General features: G+C 41.5%; 1 protein-coding gene across 2 annotated transcripts in view; it reads left to right on the top strand.

Moving 5' to 3' along the window:
- The window catches only part of LOC143289853 (superkiller complex protein 2-like), a 67172-nt gene extending 50012 nt beyond the window's left edge, over positions 1-17160 (top strand). Inside the window, exons 8-11 of one of the 2 annotated variants that reach the window (XM_076599045.1) lie at positions 5657-5767; positions 8991-9209; positions 11970-12110; positions 15292-17160. In XM_076599045.1, coding sequence (XP_076455160.1) covers positions 5657-5767; positions 8991-9209; positions 11970-12110; positions 15292-15492 — 672 coding nt within the window. In that variant the 3' untranslated portion in view covers positions 15493-17160. The remainder of the gene's footprint in view (positions 1-5656; positions 5768-8990; positions 9210-11969; positions 12111-15291) is intronic. The other variant, XM_076599044.1, reaches the window with a different exon arrangement.
- Positions 17161-18108: the final 948 nt, after the last annotated feature.

The following is an 18108-nucleotide window of genomic DNA, read 5'->3' as shown; positions in this document are numbered from 1 at the left end:
TGTGGGTGTTTATTGTTTGTGTGCACCGCGCCAAGTTGGAGGAGCACATGAGTCTGGTGGTCTGTTTGTTGTGGGTGTTTATTGTGTGTGTGTACTGCACCAAGTTTGAGGAGCATGTGAGTCTGGTGGTCTGTTTGTTGTGGGTGTTTATTGTTTGTGTGCACCGCGCCAAGTTGGAGGAGCACATGAGTCTGGTGGTCTGTTTGTTGTGGGTGTTTATTGTGTGTGTGTACTGCACCAAGTTAGAGGAGCACATGAATCTGGTCATCTGTCTGGTATGGGTTGTGTGTTGTGTGTGTGTACTGCGCCAAGTTTGAGGAGCATGTGAGTCTGGTCATCTGTCTGGTATGGGTTGTGTGTTGTGTGTGTGCACTGCGCCAAGTTTGAGGAGCACATGAGTCTGGTGGTGTGTTGTGCATTGTGTGTATGTGCATGTGTGTGTGCACTGTGCAAAGTTTGAGGAGAATTAGAGTCCAGTTATCTGAGGTTTGTGGGTTTGTGTGAGTGTGTTGGCACTTCACCAAGTTTGAGGAGCACGTGAGTCTGGTGGTGTGTCGGCAGTGGGATGTGTGGTGTGTGTGTGTGTGTGTGTGTGTGCACTGCGCAGAGTTTGAGGAGACTTAAGAGTCCAGTCATCTGTGCATTGTGGGTTTTCTCAGTATGTGTGCACTGCGCCAAGTATGAGGAGCATGTGAGTCTGGTGGTGTGTGTTGTGTGTATGTGTGTGTGTGTGTATGCACTGGGCAAAATTTGAGGAGAATTAGAGTCCAGTCATCTGAGGGTTATGGGTTTTTGTGAGTGTGTTTGCACTTCACCAAGTTTGAGGAGCACGTGAGTCTGGTGGTGTGTCAGCAGTGGGATGTGTGTTTTTTGTGTGTGTGTGCACTGCATCAAGTTTGAGAGCACATGAGTCTGGTCATCTTTTTGTTGTGTGTTGAGTGCTGTGTGTGTTCTGTCTGTGCACTGCACCAAGTTTGAGGAGCATGTGAGTCTGGTGGTTTGTCAGCAGTGGGATGTGTGGTGTGCGTGTGTGTATGTACTGCACAGAGTTTGAGGAGATTTAGAGTCCAGTCATCTGTGCGTTATGGGTTTTGTCAGTATGTGTGCACTGCGCCAAGTATGAGGAGCACATGAGTCTGGTGGTGTGTTGTGCATGGGTTGTGTGTTGTGTACGTTAGTTTGGTCATCTGTCTGGTATGGGTTGTGTGTTGTGTGTGTGCACTGCACCAACTTTGAGGATATGGATACGGATACAGATGATTTATTTAATAAGGCCATGGCCCCTCATGAAGGGGGTACAGTGAACAGTAATTCACAACAATAAAGTCATACTACCAACAATACACGTCAGTAAATGTTCAACTACAAGCTGATAATACACAACAAATAATAATTAACTACATAATGCATTGCATATTTTAAACGCTTTATACAAGCAAACAGCAAACTGTTTTATAATGGTTTCGCTTGTCAGTGACATCAGCAAAACAAGTCCAAATGAAGTTGGGCGTGTGTAATATTTTTGTGGAATTAACTGAAATCTAAGGTCTTCCAAAGCAGAGTAGCATAACACAAAGTGAAGTTCAGTTTCTTCAGCACATCTACATAATGGACAAATATCTACATAATGGAGGAAGGTGGCAGAATGGTTAAGACGCTCAGCTGCCAATACAGAGAGTCCGTGAGGGTGTGGGTTCGAATCCCGCTCTCGCCCTTTCTCCTAAGTTTGACTGGAAAATCAAACTGAGCGTCTAGTCTTTCGGATGAGACGATAAACCGAGGTCCCGTGTGCAGCACGCACTTGGCGCACTGAAAAAGAACCCATGGCAACGAGAGTGTTGTCCTCTGGCGAAATTACGTAAAATGAAATCCACTTTCATAGGTACACAAATATGTAAGCATGCACTCAAGGCCTGACTAAGCGCGTTGGGTTATGCTGCTGGTCAGGCATCTGCTCAACAGATGTGGTGTAGCGTGTATGGATTTGTCCGAACGCAGTGACGCCTCCTTGAGAAAGTGAAACTGAAACTGAAACCGGACAAATAAGATCACAAACACTGAACTTACGATAATGAAGACAGCGCATTAAGATGTCAGAAATCCCTAATCTGAACCTTGTCGTGATGTATTTTAAATGCCTAGCCATTTTCATTGATAAATAAGTTGGAATAGAATGCATATAATTGAACTGCTTATAAAACCTGAAACGATCGCTTTCTTGAATATGATCTGACCATTCTTGCCATCTACAATCAGTTAATCTTGTACAAAGCACACAAATAAATCCATTTATGTCGCCTACCCCCTGCTGTAACCAAACATAACCAAACCCCAGTTCATTTAACCTAACCCTAACTTTTGACACCCAGTTTACCTTACCCCTAGAGTCGAGATCATATAACATGTTATAAGCTTTTTTGGTAGCCTTGAATTTTCCATTTGTGTTATTTTTAAACAATAACTAATACATATTTCTGCAGAATTGAGATAGATTGGATACCTATTCGTCTCACCATAGATTAAATCATTTGGTGTTTTCATTGTGACTCCAAGAAACTTTTTTTAGTGCAAATAGATGGACATTCTCACAACAAGCTGCAGCATTAGAAAGACCCCAAATCTCCACTCCATACTGAACAATGGGCTGTACTTGTGAGTCAAACAGATTCATAAATAGATCTAAAGAATGATTTTCTACACTTGACAGTTTTTGCAGAGTAATGCGTGCTAGGCTCTACTTGCAGGATCTTTACATGCAACCGTGAAACTCAATTTGGTTGAAAAATATATACCTAGGTATTTATAAGCATTCACTTCAGGCATCATTATCCCATTATAAGCCCATTTTTCCCTCATTCCTAAATATCCACCTTTTCTAAAAACAGTTATATTACTTTTTGACATGTTTACTTTCAATTAAAGTGATTGTGCAGCTCTAGATAGACTATTTAATTGAATTTGCAGACCAACAACAGTTTCAGACATTAACACAACATCATCAGCTAAAAGAAGGATAAACAACTCTAGAATATCACCAATAAATTTTGCACCGTGTTTTCCATTTCTAACAATTTCTGGAGTTAGTTCATTGATAAAAAGAGAGAAAAGAACAGGACTGCAGACATCACCTTGTTTCACACCACAAGTGCAGTGAATAAAATCTGTCATCTTATCTCCACATCTAACCCTAGCTTTCACACATACATACATGCTCATTATACATTTCAATAACTTGCCACGAACACCTGCTTTTAAAAGAATAGGCCATAGAATTGTTCTATTTATAGAGTCAAAGGCTTTTTCAAAATCTATAAAAACAACATATAATTTTCGATTTAAAGAGAACTGTTTTTGAACAAAGGCTATCAAAGTAAACATGTGATCAACAGCTGAGTAGTTGCATTTAAACCCTGCCTGGTATTCACCTGTGATATTATTTTCTTCTACCCACTCTTACAGCCTCTGATTGATAATTGTACTGTACAACTTACTACTTATCTTATATCGCAAATAGAAATTCCTCTATAGTTATTCGGATTATTCACATCGCCTTTTTTATACAGTGGTAAAACAATAGATGAGTCCAGTTTTCAGGATAAATTCCCCTGTCAAACAGCGAGTTGAAAAAAGTTACAAAGAAATTCAGAATCAAGTCAGATTTACTGGCATATTTCAGCAATTCTTCAATTATACAATCTGGTCCTGCAGCTTTACGATTTTTTTTTCCTTATAGCAAACATCACTTCTTTTATTGAAATTGGTTGATTCAAATAATCTTCATCCTCTACATCTTGTTCCCATTGCAGTACATTGTCAGAAATAACATCTTTTGGCAGCAGAGTTTTAAAGTGTTCTAACCAAACATCATTAGTAATGTTATTAACTGGCTGTTTTCATTTAAACGACATTTTATGTATATTGTTCCAAAATTCTTTCTGGTTCTTAATAGAAGCAATTAGTTCTGTTAGCAGTGTGTCGTTAGACTGTTTTCTCTTTCTTTTTAGTAAATGTTTGTATTCCCTTCTGGCTTTGCAAAAACAATGATGATCGTTAGCATCTAAAGTATGTCTGTATTTGTTAAGTAACCTGTGAACATTTTTTCTAGAGCTATGACATTCTGCATCAAACCAATCTCTTGGTTTTATCGCATTTCTAATACTTACTTGTTTTTTCATATGTTGAGCAGCATCTTTAATACATACATTAAAAACGTTCAATGCCTGATTTATATCAACACTAATTAGGCTAATTGCAGAGTTTATTTTTTCTTGAAATTCATCAGAGTTTACATTACGAATGTTTGTATCAGCCAAGTCGTCATTCCACACATATTTTTCTAATACAAAATGATAATCAAACTGATTTTTTCAGTAATAACATAATCGTTCACACTGCATCCACTGTCCGATATATACGTGTAGCAACCTTTCTGGTCGCCGTGACACATTCCATTAAGTATGCATGCACAAATCAACTGCAGTACACATATTCAATAACAGTTTTCCGTAATTGTTAAGAACTGAGTCTTCAGAACATCTACCAATTCTAACTGGGTGACTTTTTCGTTGAGACTCGAATTCCTCTGAGGAGCATGTGAGTGTGGTGGTGTGTGTCCTGTGGGTTGTGGGGTGTGTGTGTGTGTGTGTGTGTGTGTGTGTGTGTGCACTGCGCTAAATTTGAAGAGCACATGAATCTGGTGGTGTGTGTCGTGTGGGTTGTGTGTGTGTGTGTCTGTGTCTGTGTCTGTGTGTGAGAGTGTGTGTGCACTGCGCCAAGTTTGAGGAGCACATGAGTCTGGTGGTGTGTGTCGTGTGGGTTGTGTGTGTTTGTGTGTGTGTGTCTGTGTGTCTGTGCATATGTACTGCACCAAATTTGAGGAGCTTGTAAGTCTGGTCATCTGTTGTGTGTGGGTTGTATGTTGTTGTTTTATTTGTTTGTTTGTTTTGGTTTTTTGGTGTGTTTTTTTTAGAGAGAATGGGTTTAGGGGATGTGGGAGTGGGGTTAAAGGTGAGCCTGTGTGATAAACACTGTTTCTGGTTGTTTTTGTGTGTGTTTGTCTCTGTGTGTGCGGAAGAGATGGGCATGTGTAGTTGTGTATGTGTGTGTGGGTACGTGTGTGTATGGGTGTTGGTGTTGGTTGTGCATGTGAATGTTCTGATGGAGAGAGTTGATTTTGGAAAGTTGTGTGCATTAATTTTTTGTGTGTGTCCATCTGCCATGCATGTCACATGTTGTGTGTGTTTGTGTGTGTGTGTGTTTGTGTGTGTGTGCGAGCAGTAACATTGTGCGTATGTGTGTGTGTATGTATGTGTGTGTGTGTACGTGTGTGTGGTGGCATAGTTTGCATAGCTGAGCAGTAACTGTGTATGTGTAGGTGTGTGTGTGACTGATGTTCAGAGTGCGCACAGCTGAGCAGTAACATGATATGTGTGTGTGGGTGCATGCACATGTGTATGTGCGTATGTGTGTGCGCATACACCATGTATGTGTGAATTTACAGTTCGCACAGCTGAGCAGTAACATGATGTGTGTGTGTCTGTGTGCATGTGTGTATGAGTGCGTGCATGTGTGTGTGTGTGTGTGTAAATATGTGTGTGCGCATGTGTGCATGTGTGTGTGTGTAAATATGTGTGTGTGTGTGTGTGTGTGTGGACAGTTCACACAGCTGAGCCACAACATGGGTCTGAAGGAGGAGTACCGACGCCTGCAGTTCCTGCTGTCTGACCAGAGTCTGCAGCTGCTGCCTGAGTACCATCAGAGGATGGAGGTGAGTGGGCGATTTGGGAGGGGGCGTGTGGGGGGGGAGGGGCCTAGGGGGGGCATGTGGTTGTGATGTGGGGGGGTGCCATGATGTGTGTGTGTGTGTGTGTGTGTGTGTGGCGGGGTGGAGTTGGTATGTGTAGGGAGAGGAGAGGGGAGATGTGATGTGTAGGGTGTGTTTTGTGCGTGTGATTTTCTTGGGGGGGGGGGGTGGTAGTAGTGAGGGAGTAGTAGAAGCAGTGGTATTGTTATGTGCCAGCCTGTATAAATGTTTTATGATCATCATTATCATCATCATTATTACTGTCATTGGGAGTAATAGTAGTAGTAATAGCAGCAGCAGCAGAAGTAGTAGCAGTAGTAGTAAGCGCTAGCCAATATGTTTTATAATCAAGCTGCTGATGATGATGATTGTTCTTGTTATTATCATTATTATTATTATCATCATCACCATCTTTTCTTTTTCATCATCATCATCATCTTCATCAGTGTCATCATCATTATTATTTATTGTTATTATGATTATCATTACAATCATTAACATTGTTATCATAATCATCATCGTTATTAGTAGTAGTAGTATCTTCCACCCAGATGTTCATTATGATTGTTATTACAATAATAATTATCATTATTGTCATTATAACCATAATCATTATTATTATCATTGTCTTCCACCCAGGTGTTGCGAGCGCTGAACTATATCAACGAACTCAATGCGTGTGTTATCACCATCTTCATCATCATCATCATCATTCTTCTTCTTATTATTATTATTATCTACCACCCAGGTGTTGCGAGCGCTGAACTACATCGACGAACTCAGTGCGTTTGTTATCATCATTGTCATATCATCATCATCATTATTCTTCTTATTATTATAATTATTTTCCACACAGGTGTTGCGAGCGCTGAACTACATCGACGAACTCAGTGTGTGTGTTATCATCATCGTCATCATCATCATCATCATCATTCTTCTTCTTCTTATTATTATTATCTACCACCCAGGTGTTGCGAGCGCTGAACTACATCGACGAACTCAGTGCGTGTGTTATCATCATTGTCATATCATCATCATCATTATTCTTCTTATTATTATAATTATCTTCCACCCAGGTGTTGCGAGCGCTGAACTACATCGACGAACTCAGTGCGTGTGTTATCATCATTGTCATATCATCATCATCATTCTTCTTCTTATTATTATCATTATCTTCCACCCAGGTGTTGCGAGCGCTGAACTACATCGATGAACTCAGTGTGTGTGTTATCATCGTCATCATCATCATCATCGTCATTCTTCTTATTATTATCATTATCTTCCACCCAGGTGTTGCGAGCGCTGAACTACATCGACGAACTCAATGTGTGTGTTATCATCATCGTCATCATCATCATCATCATCGTCATTCTTCTTCTTATTATTATCATTATCTTCCACCCAGGTGTTGCGAGCGCTGAACTATATCGATGAACTCAGTGCGTATGTTATCATCATCGTCATCATCATCATCATCATCATTCTTCTTCTTATTATTATCATTATCTTCCACCCAGGTGTTGCGAGCGCTGAACTACATCGACGAACTCAATGTGTGTGTTATCATCATCATCATCATCGTCATTCTTCTTATTATTATCATTATCTTCCACCCAGGTGTTGCGAGCGCTGAACTATATCGATGAACTCAGTGCGTGTGTTATCATCGTCATCATCATCATCATCATCATTCTTCTTCATATTATTATTATAATTATCTTCCACCCAGGTGTTGCGATCGCTGAATTACATCGAAGAACTCAATGTGAATGTTATCATCATCGTCATCATCATCATCATCGTCATTCTTCTTCTTATTATTATCATTATCTTCCACCCAGGTGTTGCGATCGCTGAACTACATCGATGAACTCAATGTGAATGTTATCATCATCGTCATCATCATCATCATCGTCATTCTTCTTCTTATTATTGTCATTATCTTCCACCCAGGTGTTGCGAGCGCTGAACTACATCGACGAACTCAATGTGTATGTTATCATCATCGTCATCATCATCTTCATCATCGTCATTCTTCTTCTTATTATTATCATTATCTTCCACCCAGGTGTTGCGAGCGCTGAACTACATCGACGAACTCAATGTGTATGTTATCATCATCGTCATCATCATCATCATCGTCATTCTTCTTATTATTATCATTGTCTTCCACCCAGGTGTTGCGAGCGCTGAACTAAATCGACGAACTCAATGTGTATGTTATCATCATCGTCATCATCATCTTCATCATTGTCATTCTTCTTCTTATTATTATCATTATCTTCCACCCAGGTGTTGCGAGCGCTGAACTACATTGACGAACTCAATGTGAATGTTATCATCATCGTCATCATCATCATCATCATCATTCTTCTTCTTATTATCATTGTCTTCCACCCAGGTGTTGCGAGCGCTGAACTACATCGACGAACTCAATGTGTATGTTATCATCATCGTCATCATCATCTTCATCATTGTCATTCTTCTTCTTATTATTATCATTATCTTCCACCCAGGTGTTGCGAGCGCTGAACTACATCGACGAACTCAATGTGTATGTTATCATCATCGTCATCATCATCTTCATCATTGTCATTCTTCTTCTTATTATTATCATTATCTTCCACCCAGGTGTTGCGAGCGCTGAACTACATTGACGAACTCAATGTGAATGTTATCATCATCGTCATCATCATCATCATCGTCATTTTTCTTATTATCATTGTCTTCCACCCAGGTGTTGCGAGCGCTGAACTACATCGACGAACTCAATGTGTATGTTATCATCATCGTCATCATCATCTTCATCATTGTCATTCTTCTTCTTATTATTATCATTATCTTCACCCAGGTGTTGCGAGCGCTGAACTACATCGACGAACTCAATGTGTATGTTATCATCATCGTCGTCATCATCTTCATCATCGTCATTCTTCTTCTTATTATTATCATTATCTTCCACCCAGGTGTTGCGAGCGCTGAACTACATTGACGAACTCAATGTGAATGTTATCATCATCGTCATCATCATCATCATCGTCATTCTTCTTATTATTATCATTGTCTTCCACCCAGGTGTTGCGAGCGCTGAACTACATCGACGAACTCAATGTGTATGTTATCATCATCGTCATCATCTTCATCATTGTCATTCTTCTTCTTATTATTATCATTATCTTCCACCCAGGTGTTGCGAGCGCTGAACTACATTGACGACCACAATGCGGTGCAGCTGAAGGGCCGAGTGGCCTGTGAGATCTCCAACCACGAGCTGATGATCACGGAGCTGGTGTTCGAGAATGTGCTGACGGAGCTGCACCCCACTGACATCGCTGCCATCTTGTCCTGCATGGTCTTTGAACAGAAGCACTGCTCCGACCCCGAGCTGTCCAAAACGCTGGAAGAGGTATGTTGTGATATGATATGGATACTTACATAGTGCCTATTCTCGGTCGGAGACCAAGCTCTTCCATGCTTTACAAACACGGGGTCATTTGCACAACAAGCTGCCACCTACCTGGGTAGAGCTGACTGACAGCTGTCATTGGGCGCTCATCATTCGCTTCCTGTGTCATTCAGTCAGATTTCAGGCTTGCACACACACACACACTCAGACAGACATGTAACATTTACATGTATGACAGTTTTTTTTATTTACCTGGACATGTAGGCAGCTGTTTTTGGGGGTGTGCTTGCTGGGTATGTTCTTGTTTCCTTAACCCACCGAAAGCTGACATGGATTACAGGATCTTTAATGTGCGTATTGGATCTTCTGTGTATGTATACACACAAAGGAGGTTCAGGCACTAGCAGGTCTGCACATATGTTGATCTGGGAGATAGGAAAAATCTCCACCCTTTTCCCACCAGGCGATGTGCCGAGATTCGAACCCAGGACCCTCAGATTGAAAGTCCAACACTTTAACCACTGGGCTGTTGTGCACATATGTTGAGCAGAAGAAATTCCCTAACTCCGGATCAAAAACTGAACTCCAAAACATTGGAAGAAGTATATTGTATGGAAGAAATTTCCTATCTTGGAAACAAACTTTAACTCCAAAATGCTGGAAGGGGTATGTTAAGTAGAAGAAATTCCCTAACACTGAATCTAGAATTGAACTCCAAAACACTAGAAGAGGTATGCTAAGGAGAAGAAATTTTCTAAATCAGAATCAAAAACCAATATTATCAGCCAGGAAAAGGCCTTCTAATGCCTCAAAAACAAAAACAAACAAAATTTTGGACAGCCTCATGAACATATATGAAGAACCAAGAACATGAAAACTTGTCCAAGTGAACTGTGATACAAACATCAGAACATTTTAACGGTAACAAGAAATTGTAAACAATATCTTTTTTTTTTCTGAAGAGTTTGATATGAAAGGCTTTAACTCTCTCCATACGAATGGCGAAAGAGACGACGTTAACAGCGTTTCACCCCAATTACCACCATCAAAATATTGCAAGCGGAAGGCTCTTATACTGAAGAGGTGAATGTTGACAAAGAATACCACAATTCTGACGACGGAAGCTAAAGGTTGGGTCATTGAGAAACCCACTGGACATCAGAGGTGTCTGTGTAGATGAGAAGAGAGGACTGGCCGTACTGAGTGAGTTAAGACCTCAGATTTAAAAAGTATATCAATCTATCTGTCTATTCATCCCATATAAGCATTGGACATGTTTACTACTATATTTATTTTTCATTGCATTTAAAGAGGTAATGTGCCTTAATGTCAATATGCTGCAGTGATGAATGACGCTAGGAAGGTGGCAGAATGGTTAAGATACTTATCTGCCAATACAGTGTCTGTGGGGGTCTGGGTTTGAATCCTAGTTTCGCCCTTTCTCCCAAGTTAGAGTAGAAAATCGAACTGAGCACCTAGTTACTCTGATAAGACACTAAACTGGAGTCCCACATGCAGCGCGCAATTCAGAATTGGTGCATTGAAAAACAACCCATGGCAACGTAAGTGACGTCCTCTGGCAAGATTGTGCTGAGGAAATCCACTCTGATTTGGACTTTAGTGCAGTGGTGAATGAAAGGTGTACAAATGCTTTCAGCATGCAGTTGACGGAAAGTCTTGTTATTCTTGGACTTGATCAAAACATATGCACAGATGCTACTTTTTACTGTATATTATTACTAGCAAAAAAGTATTTGTACCAGTGTAAAATGAACAAAAATAATCCCTCTTTTAAGCGTATTCCTTAGTAAGATCAAGCATAGGTACAAAATTGAAGAATATATAGCAGGAATAAATTCAAGATATTCTGATTTTCAGAACACCTGGTCACCATATAAGCCTATATTCTTTGAGTAACTTCTTTCTTCCCATCTGCTACCTGAATAATTGTTGCTCAAAAGATGGGTTTTTTTCCTCCCCATATTTTGAATTTATTTACTAGAAATGTGAACATGGAATGTCTCCATTATTAATATGTTACAAAATGTCCTTAAGACCTGACAGTATAAGTCCCACTGGAAATGGTGTGTTGTAATTCTGCAGTCTGTATGTCATTACAGAGTAATGGAGTCCCACTCGTTTATGAATGCATTGATTATCCAATATTTTTCCCGTCTTTTCCCACACATACAAATATAATAAAACAGGTAGTTGAATGTGGTTGCTTATAATGTACTTATATTGAATGAAACAAGTTTTAAAAAAAGAATTTTAAAAAAGAAAAGGATTTGTCTGAACGCAGTGACACCTCTTTGTTTTCAGTTTCAGTTTCTCAAGGAGGCGTCACTGTGTTCAGGCAAATCTGTATATGCTTCACCACATCTGCTTGGTAGATGCCTGACCAGCAGCATAACCCAGTGCGCCTGTCAGGCCTGGAGTGCATGCTTATATATTTGTGTACCTATCAGCGTGGATTTCTTTTGACACAATTTTGCCAGAGGACAACACTCTCGTTGCCATGGGTTCTTTTTCAGTGCGCCAAGTGCATGCTGCACACGGGACCTCGGTTTATCGTCTCATTCGAAAGACTAGACGCTCAGTTTGATTTTCCAGTCAAACTTGGGAGAAAGGGCGAGAGCAGGATTTGAACGCACACCCTTACAGACTCTCTGTATTGGCAGTTGAGTGTTTCAACCATTCTGCCACCTTCCTCCTTCACGTCTTTGAGAAAGTGAAACTGAAGTGACAGACGTTGAACAGGGCAAGCAGAAGGTGCTGTCCAAAGCAGAGCAGATAGGTGGCCTGCAGAAGGAAGCTGGCATGAAGGTTGCTGTGGGCGACTACAAGGACATGTTTCATTTCGGGCTGATGGAGGTCGTCTTTGAGTGGGCGAGAGGAATGGTGAGTGGGGAGGGGTGGGGACTGGGGGTGTGGGTAGTGGGGTGGGGGATGTTTGTGTTGGTTTGGGAGGGTGTGTGTGTGTGTATGTGTGTGCATGACTCTGTGTGTGTGTGAGTATGTCTTTGTGGGTGTGTGTGTGACTGAGTGTCGCTGTGTTTGTGTGCGTGTGTGTGTGTGTGTGTATGCATGTATGTTTGTGTGTGTTTGTGATTGTGTGTGTGTGTGTGACTGAGTGTCAGTCTGTTGCTGTCAGCATGACTTCAAACAACACGACAAACTTTTTATTTTTTATTCGCAATCCTATCTCATTGTGTCAAAGAACATGTGTGATCCCTCATTTTAAATCACTCTGGACAAATAGTTCTCTCCCTTGCTTTCCCCTGCAGACAACCCATTTGTTGGGTTTAGGAAAAAAATCATAAAAAAATACAAAACGAAAAGTAACTAAATGAAACTCCTTGTTCTTGACCCACTGGCCCCTCTCCTCACATTGTGTGTACACACCCACCCCCCTCCCTCTCTTCACAACCCTCAGAAGCCGAGTCACTGTCAGTACCTTCTTGCTGGTGGCTTTCTTCATTGCAGATACTTTATTCAACATCTTCATCATCCTCATCGATGTCGAAACCTTTAGTTTGAAGCATTTCAATCACTTCAGCAGCGGTAAAAAGCCAAAACTTCCCACTTGTATCGCCTGCAGCGCCATTTTCGATGTGTATGCAGATTAGCTTGTCATGTAGGGTGCTGAACTCAAAGGCTCACTGGCGAGTGTGTTGTTACGGAACCTCACGAAGAAACTTCCCATTTGACCCTTTATATGTTTGCAGTGCCCGGTGTGGCTGCGATTTTTATGCTACCCCATGAGGAAAACATGAACAAAATTTAAATTGTCCGGAACGCTACCTTACATCAGAACGCTATAGCATTCCATCGTCTGGAGTGTGCTTATACAAAAGTATAAATGTAAATCTTTTTTTCCCATATTGATGTTGATTTTTTGCGCTTTAGGCCCATGTGCTAAAGAGGCAGAGCACATTGTAAATGATAATGATAGATTCATTTTTTAGCACCTTTCTATGTAAAATATGCTCGCATGCGCCATGCATTGTCAAAACCAATGTGTGACACGTGCTTTTGAACACTGAGACAACAATTTCCAAGCATGTTATCAATATGCATATTCTTGTGCACTTAGCATCTGACTTTGGTTTATTTTAACTCACTCTGGATGATGGAACACTATAGCGCTCCTGATGTAAGGCGCGGTTCCAGACGACGGAACGCGATAGCGATTTCAGCAATTAAAATTTTTTTCCACGTTTTCCTCATGAGGTAGCATAACAATGGCAGCTACACCAGGCATTGTGAACGTGTCAAGGGTCAAATGGAAAGTTTCATCGTGAGATTCTGTAACAACAAACTCACCGGCGAGCGATTGACTTCGGCACCCCACATGACAAGCTAATCTGCATATGTATCGAAAATGGCGTTGCAGGCGAAACAATGAAAATTTTTGGAGCAAAATAGGTCATAACAGCGGCTTTTTACTGCTGCTGAAGTTATTGAAAAGCTTCAGACTGAAGAGTCCGACATCGACAAGGATGATGAAGATGTTGAATAAAGTATCTGCAGTGAAGAAAGCTACCAGCAAGAAGGTACTGACAGTGACTCAGATTCGGAAGGCAGTGAAGAGCGAGGGGGGTGGGCGTTCACATGACGTGAGGAGAGGGGTCAGTGGGTCAGGTACAGTGAGTTTCATTCAGTTACTTTATGTTTTGTATTTTTTGTGATTTCTTTCCAAACCCTAACAAATGGGCCGTCTGTAGGGAAAAGCATGTGAGAAAACTATCCATCCTGAGTGAGTTAAAGCGTTTTTAGAGAATTCTAATGCATTATATGAATGTACTGTTACTATCATTCTTCTTTATATTATTGCCAACATGTTGAAAGTGCTCCGAGAGAATTTGAAAGCGCTATATGATTTGCTGTAATTATCACTATAATTATTATTATCATCATCATGTCAAGAGTGTTTTGAGAGGATTTGAAAGTGTTATATAAATGTACCGTTACTATTGTTATTGTTATTATGACAATGTGTTACTTGAAAGTGTTTGAGGGGATCTGAAAGTACTATATAAATGTACTGCTACTATTGTTATTATTATTACTATTATTATTATCATCAGTGTGATGAAAGTACTTTGGGAGGATTTGATAGCTCTGTATAAATGTACTGTTATTATCATCATTGTTGCTATCATCATCATCAGTATATTGTAAGTGCTTTTAGAGGATATGGAAGCATTATATATACTTGTACTATTAGTTATCTTTATTGTTGTTATTATTATTATTATTATTATCAATATGCTGAAAGTGTTTTGAGAGGAACTGAAAGCACTATATAAGTGTACTGTTATCATTATTGTTATCATTATCATATCAATATTTTGAAAGTGCTTTGAGAAGAATTGAAACCACTCTATAAGTGTACTGTTATCATTGTTGTAATTATCATTATCATATCAATATATTGAAAGTGCTTTGAGAGGAATTGAAAGCACTATGTAAGTATACTGTTATTATCATTATTGTTATTATCATTATCAGTATATTGGAAGTGCTTTGAGAGGATTTGAAAATGTTGTATAAGTGTATTGTTAGTGTTATTATTGGTACTATCATTATGAACATGTTGAAAACGCTATACAGTGTACGTTTTTGTTTTGTTTTTTTGTCTTTGTTTTTTTTTTTTTTTTAACAATCAACCTTTCATTTGACATATTATGATGTTCTTGTAGAAGCATGACTTATTCTGAAAATGTGTTTTTTTGTATACATGTTATTTTATGAATGCTGTATGTGTTAGTGTGTGTGTGTGTGTGTGTGTGTGTGGAGGGTGAGGGTGATTAGGGGTGTGTGTAGAAATGAAGCGGCTGTCATGTATTACTTGTTTGTATGTATTTTTGCTTTTTGATCCTTTGGTCCAACCTTTGTCATGTTGTGTGTGTGTTTGTACTGGACTCAGCTATGGGCTGAGATATTGTGTTGGGTAAGTGACGAGCCTATGGATGCGCAGTTAATTTCCAAATGGATGAATAGATATGTATTGTATTGTGTTGTGTTGTATTGTAATGTGATTCATCAGTTATTATCGTCGTTACCAATGTGTCGGCAGCCGTTCTCCGAGATCACGGCCCTGACAGACGTCCAGGAAGGAATCATCGTGCGCTGCATCCAGCGCCTCTATGAGTTGCTGCGAGATGTGAGGAATGCCGCCCGCATCATCGGCGAACCCGTCCTCTTCAACAAGATGGAGGAGTGCATGACTTTGATCAAGCGGGACATCGTCTTCGCTGCAAGTCTCTACACGCAGTGATTCTGGCTGGAATCTTCTGCTTTCGGTTTTGAGGGGGACGGGTGGAGGGGAGGGTGAGGGTGTGGGGGCAATTGATTGATGCATGCTTCCAGTTCTGTGTGTGTGTGTGTGTGTCTGTGAGTGTGTGTGTCTGTGAGTGTGTGTGTGTGTGTGTGTGTATGCGTGTATGTGTGTGAGTGTGTGTGTATGTGTGTGAGTGTGTGTGTATGTGTGTTTGAAGATGGTTGTGAGCCACAGCTCCTGTGTTTGGTCATAAGTCTCTGCATGCCGTGATTCGTGCTGGACTCATCTGCATTCAGTTTTATTTAGTTTTGATTGATGCAAGCTTCACGCTGGTTATGTATATGAAGACAGTTGTGTGCTGATGTGTGTCTGGTGGTAGGAATCAGAGTTGTTTCCCCCCCCCCCCCCCTCCTGCGTAGAATGTTTTTTATTCTCTTAAGCATCATCACCACCACAGCTCCAATCTACACCGCATCAGTATCGCAGAATGACAACTTGTGATGCATTCAGCAATGGCAGTACATGTGCAGTGCAGTAACAGATGGTTTTTCCAACACACACACAATTAAAAAAAACACCACAAAATATGGATTAGCACAAAGAACATGATGCCTCGATTATTAGCTCACGACAGCAGACAGGTGTCATGGATCACAAGGAACATCAGTTGTTACATGCATACAGTGATTCTGGCTGGACGATGTTAGCTTCTGCTCTGAGTGTGTGTGTGTGTGTGTGTGTGTGTGTGCTACAGCATGTCTGCCTGATCGAAAGAATCAGTCAGAAATTAGTTGTCATGATTGTGACTTTACATGGAATGGGTTAAAAAATTACAATAAATTGTACACATTTGAATGTTAACATGAAAAACATGTGCCATTTCCATTTATTTAAGACCTGTTTTTTTGATTATTTTCAGGTTCTTGGGGATTGTTATTGATTATGTCTGCAGCCCTGATATGGCCCCTTGTGGTCAGCTTGGCTGTAGGCAAGATTGACAATGATTATGGTGATAATACTGCTAACGTTGTCCCTCAGCTGAGTCAGTCAACTCACACCCATGTATGATATATTCAGCCTGTATGTGAAGCAAGAACAATCTTACATTTTATTAGTTTTAACCCAGATGGTAATCAGTCATTGAAGCTTGTCCATGTGGGCAAAATATAAATCTTCTTCTGTCCCGCAGCCTCCAGCTGTGTGGTCACCACTGACAACCTGGCAACCAGCTCTCTCCATCCCTCCCTGTTCCTGGTCTCTCTCGGGTATCAGTCTCAACCAGCTGTCTCCATCCCTCCCTGTTCCTCATCTCTCAGGGTATCAGTCTCAACCAGCTGTCTCCATCCCTCCCTGTTCCTCATCTCTCAGGGTATCAGTCTCAACCAGCTCTCTCCATCCCTCCCTGTTCCTCATCTCTCGGGTATCAGTCTCAACCAGCTCTCTCCATCCCTCCCTGTTCCTCATCTCTCGGGTATCAGTCTCAACCAGCTGTCTCCATCCCTCCCTGTTCCTGGTCTCTCTCGGGTATCAGTCTCAACCAGCTGTCTCCATCCCTCCCTGTTCCTCATCTCTCTCGGGTATCAGTCTCAACCAGCTGTCTCCATCCCTCCCTGTTCCTCATCTCTCTCAGGGTATCAGTCTCAACCAGCTCTCTCCATCCCTCCCTGTTCCTCATTTCTCAGGTATCAGTCTCAACCAGCTCTCTCCATCCCTCCCTGTTCCTCATCTCTCAGGTATCAGTCTCAACCAGCTGTCTCCATCCCTCCCTGTTCCTCATCTCTCTCGGGTATCAGTCTCAACCAGCTGTCTCCATCCCTCCCTGTTCCTCATCTCTCTCAGGGTATCAGTCTCAACCAGCTGTCTCCATCCCTCCCTGTTCCTCATCTCTCAGGGTATCAGTCTCAACCAGCTCTCTCCATCCCTCCCTGTTCCTCATCTCTCGGGTATCAGTCTCAACCAGCTGTCTCCATCCCTCCCTGTTCCTCATCTCTCGGGTATCAGTCTCAACCAGCTGTCTCCATCCCTCCCTGTTCCTCATCTCTCGGGTATCAGTCTCAACCAGCTGTCTCCATCCCTCCCTGTTCCTGGTCTCTCTCGGGTATCAGTCTCAACCAGCTGTCTCCATCCCTCCCTGTTCCTCATCTCTCTCGGGTATCAGTCTCAACCAGCTGTCTCCATCCCTCCCTGTTCCTCATCTCTCTCAGGGTATCAGTCTCAGCCAGCTCTCTCCATCCCTCCCTGTTCCTCATCTCTCAGGTATCAGTCTCAACCAGCTCTCTCCATCCCTCCCTGTTCCTCATCTCTCAGGTATCAGTCTCAACCAGCTGTCTCCATCCCTCCCTGTTCCTCATCTCTCTCTTGGGTATCAGTCTCAACCAGCTGTCTCCATCCCTCCCTGTTCCTCATCTCTCAGGGTATCAGTCTCAACCAGCTCTCTCCATCCCTCCCTGTTCCTCATCTCTCAGGGTATCAGTCTCAACCAGCTCTCTCCATCCCTCCCTGTTCCTCATCTCTCTCGGGTATCAGTCTCAGACTTTGTCCACTGTGGGATATTGTCCTCCCATCTCTTTTTCTGTCTGCCTCTCCTTCTCCTTTGCACTGTGCATTGTCAGG

The sequence above is a fragment of the Babylonia areolata genome, chromosome 14 (assembly GCF_041734735.1).
Source record: "Babylonia areolata isolate BAREFJ2019XMU chromosome 14, ASM4173473v1, whole genome shotgun sequence".
Lineage (NCBI taxonomy): Eukaryota > Metazoa > Mollusca > Gastropoda > Neogastropoda > Buccinidae > Babylonia > Babylonia areolata.
The sequence above is the reverse complement of the archived record's forward strand: the minus strand, read 5'-3'. Positions and strand labels throughout refer to the sequence as shown.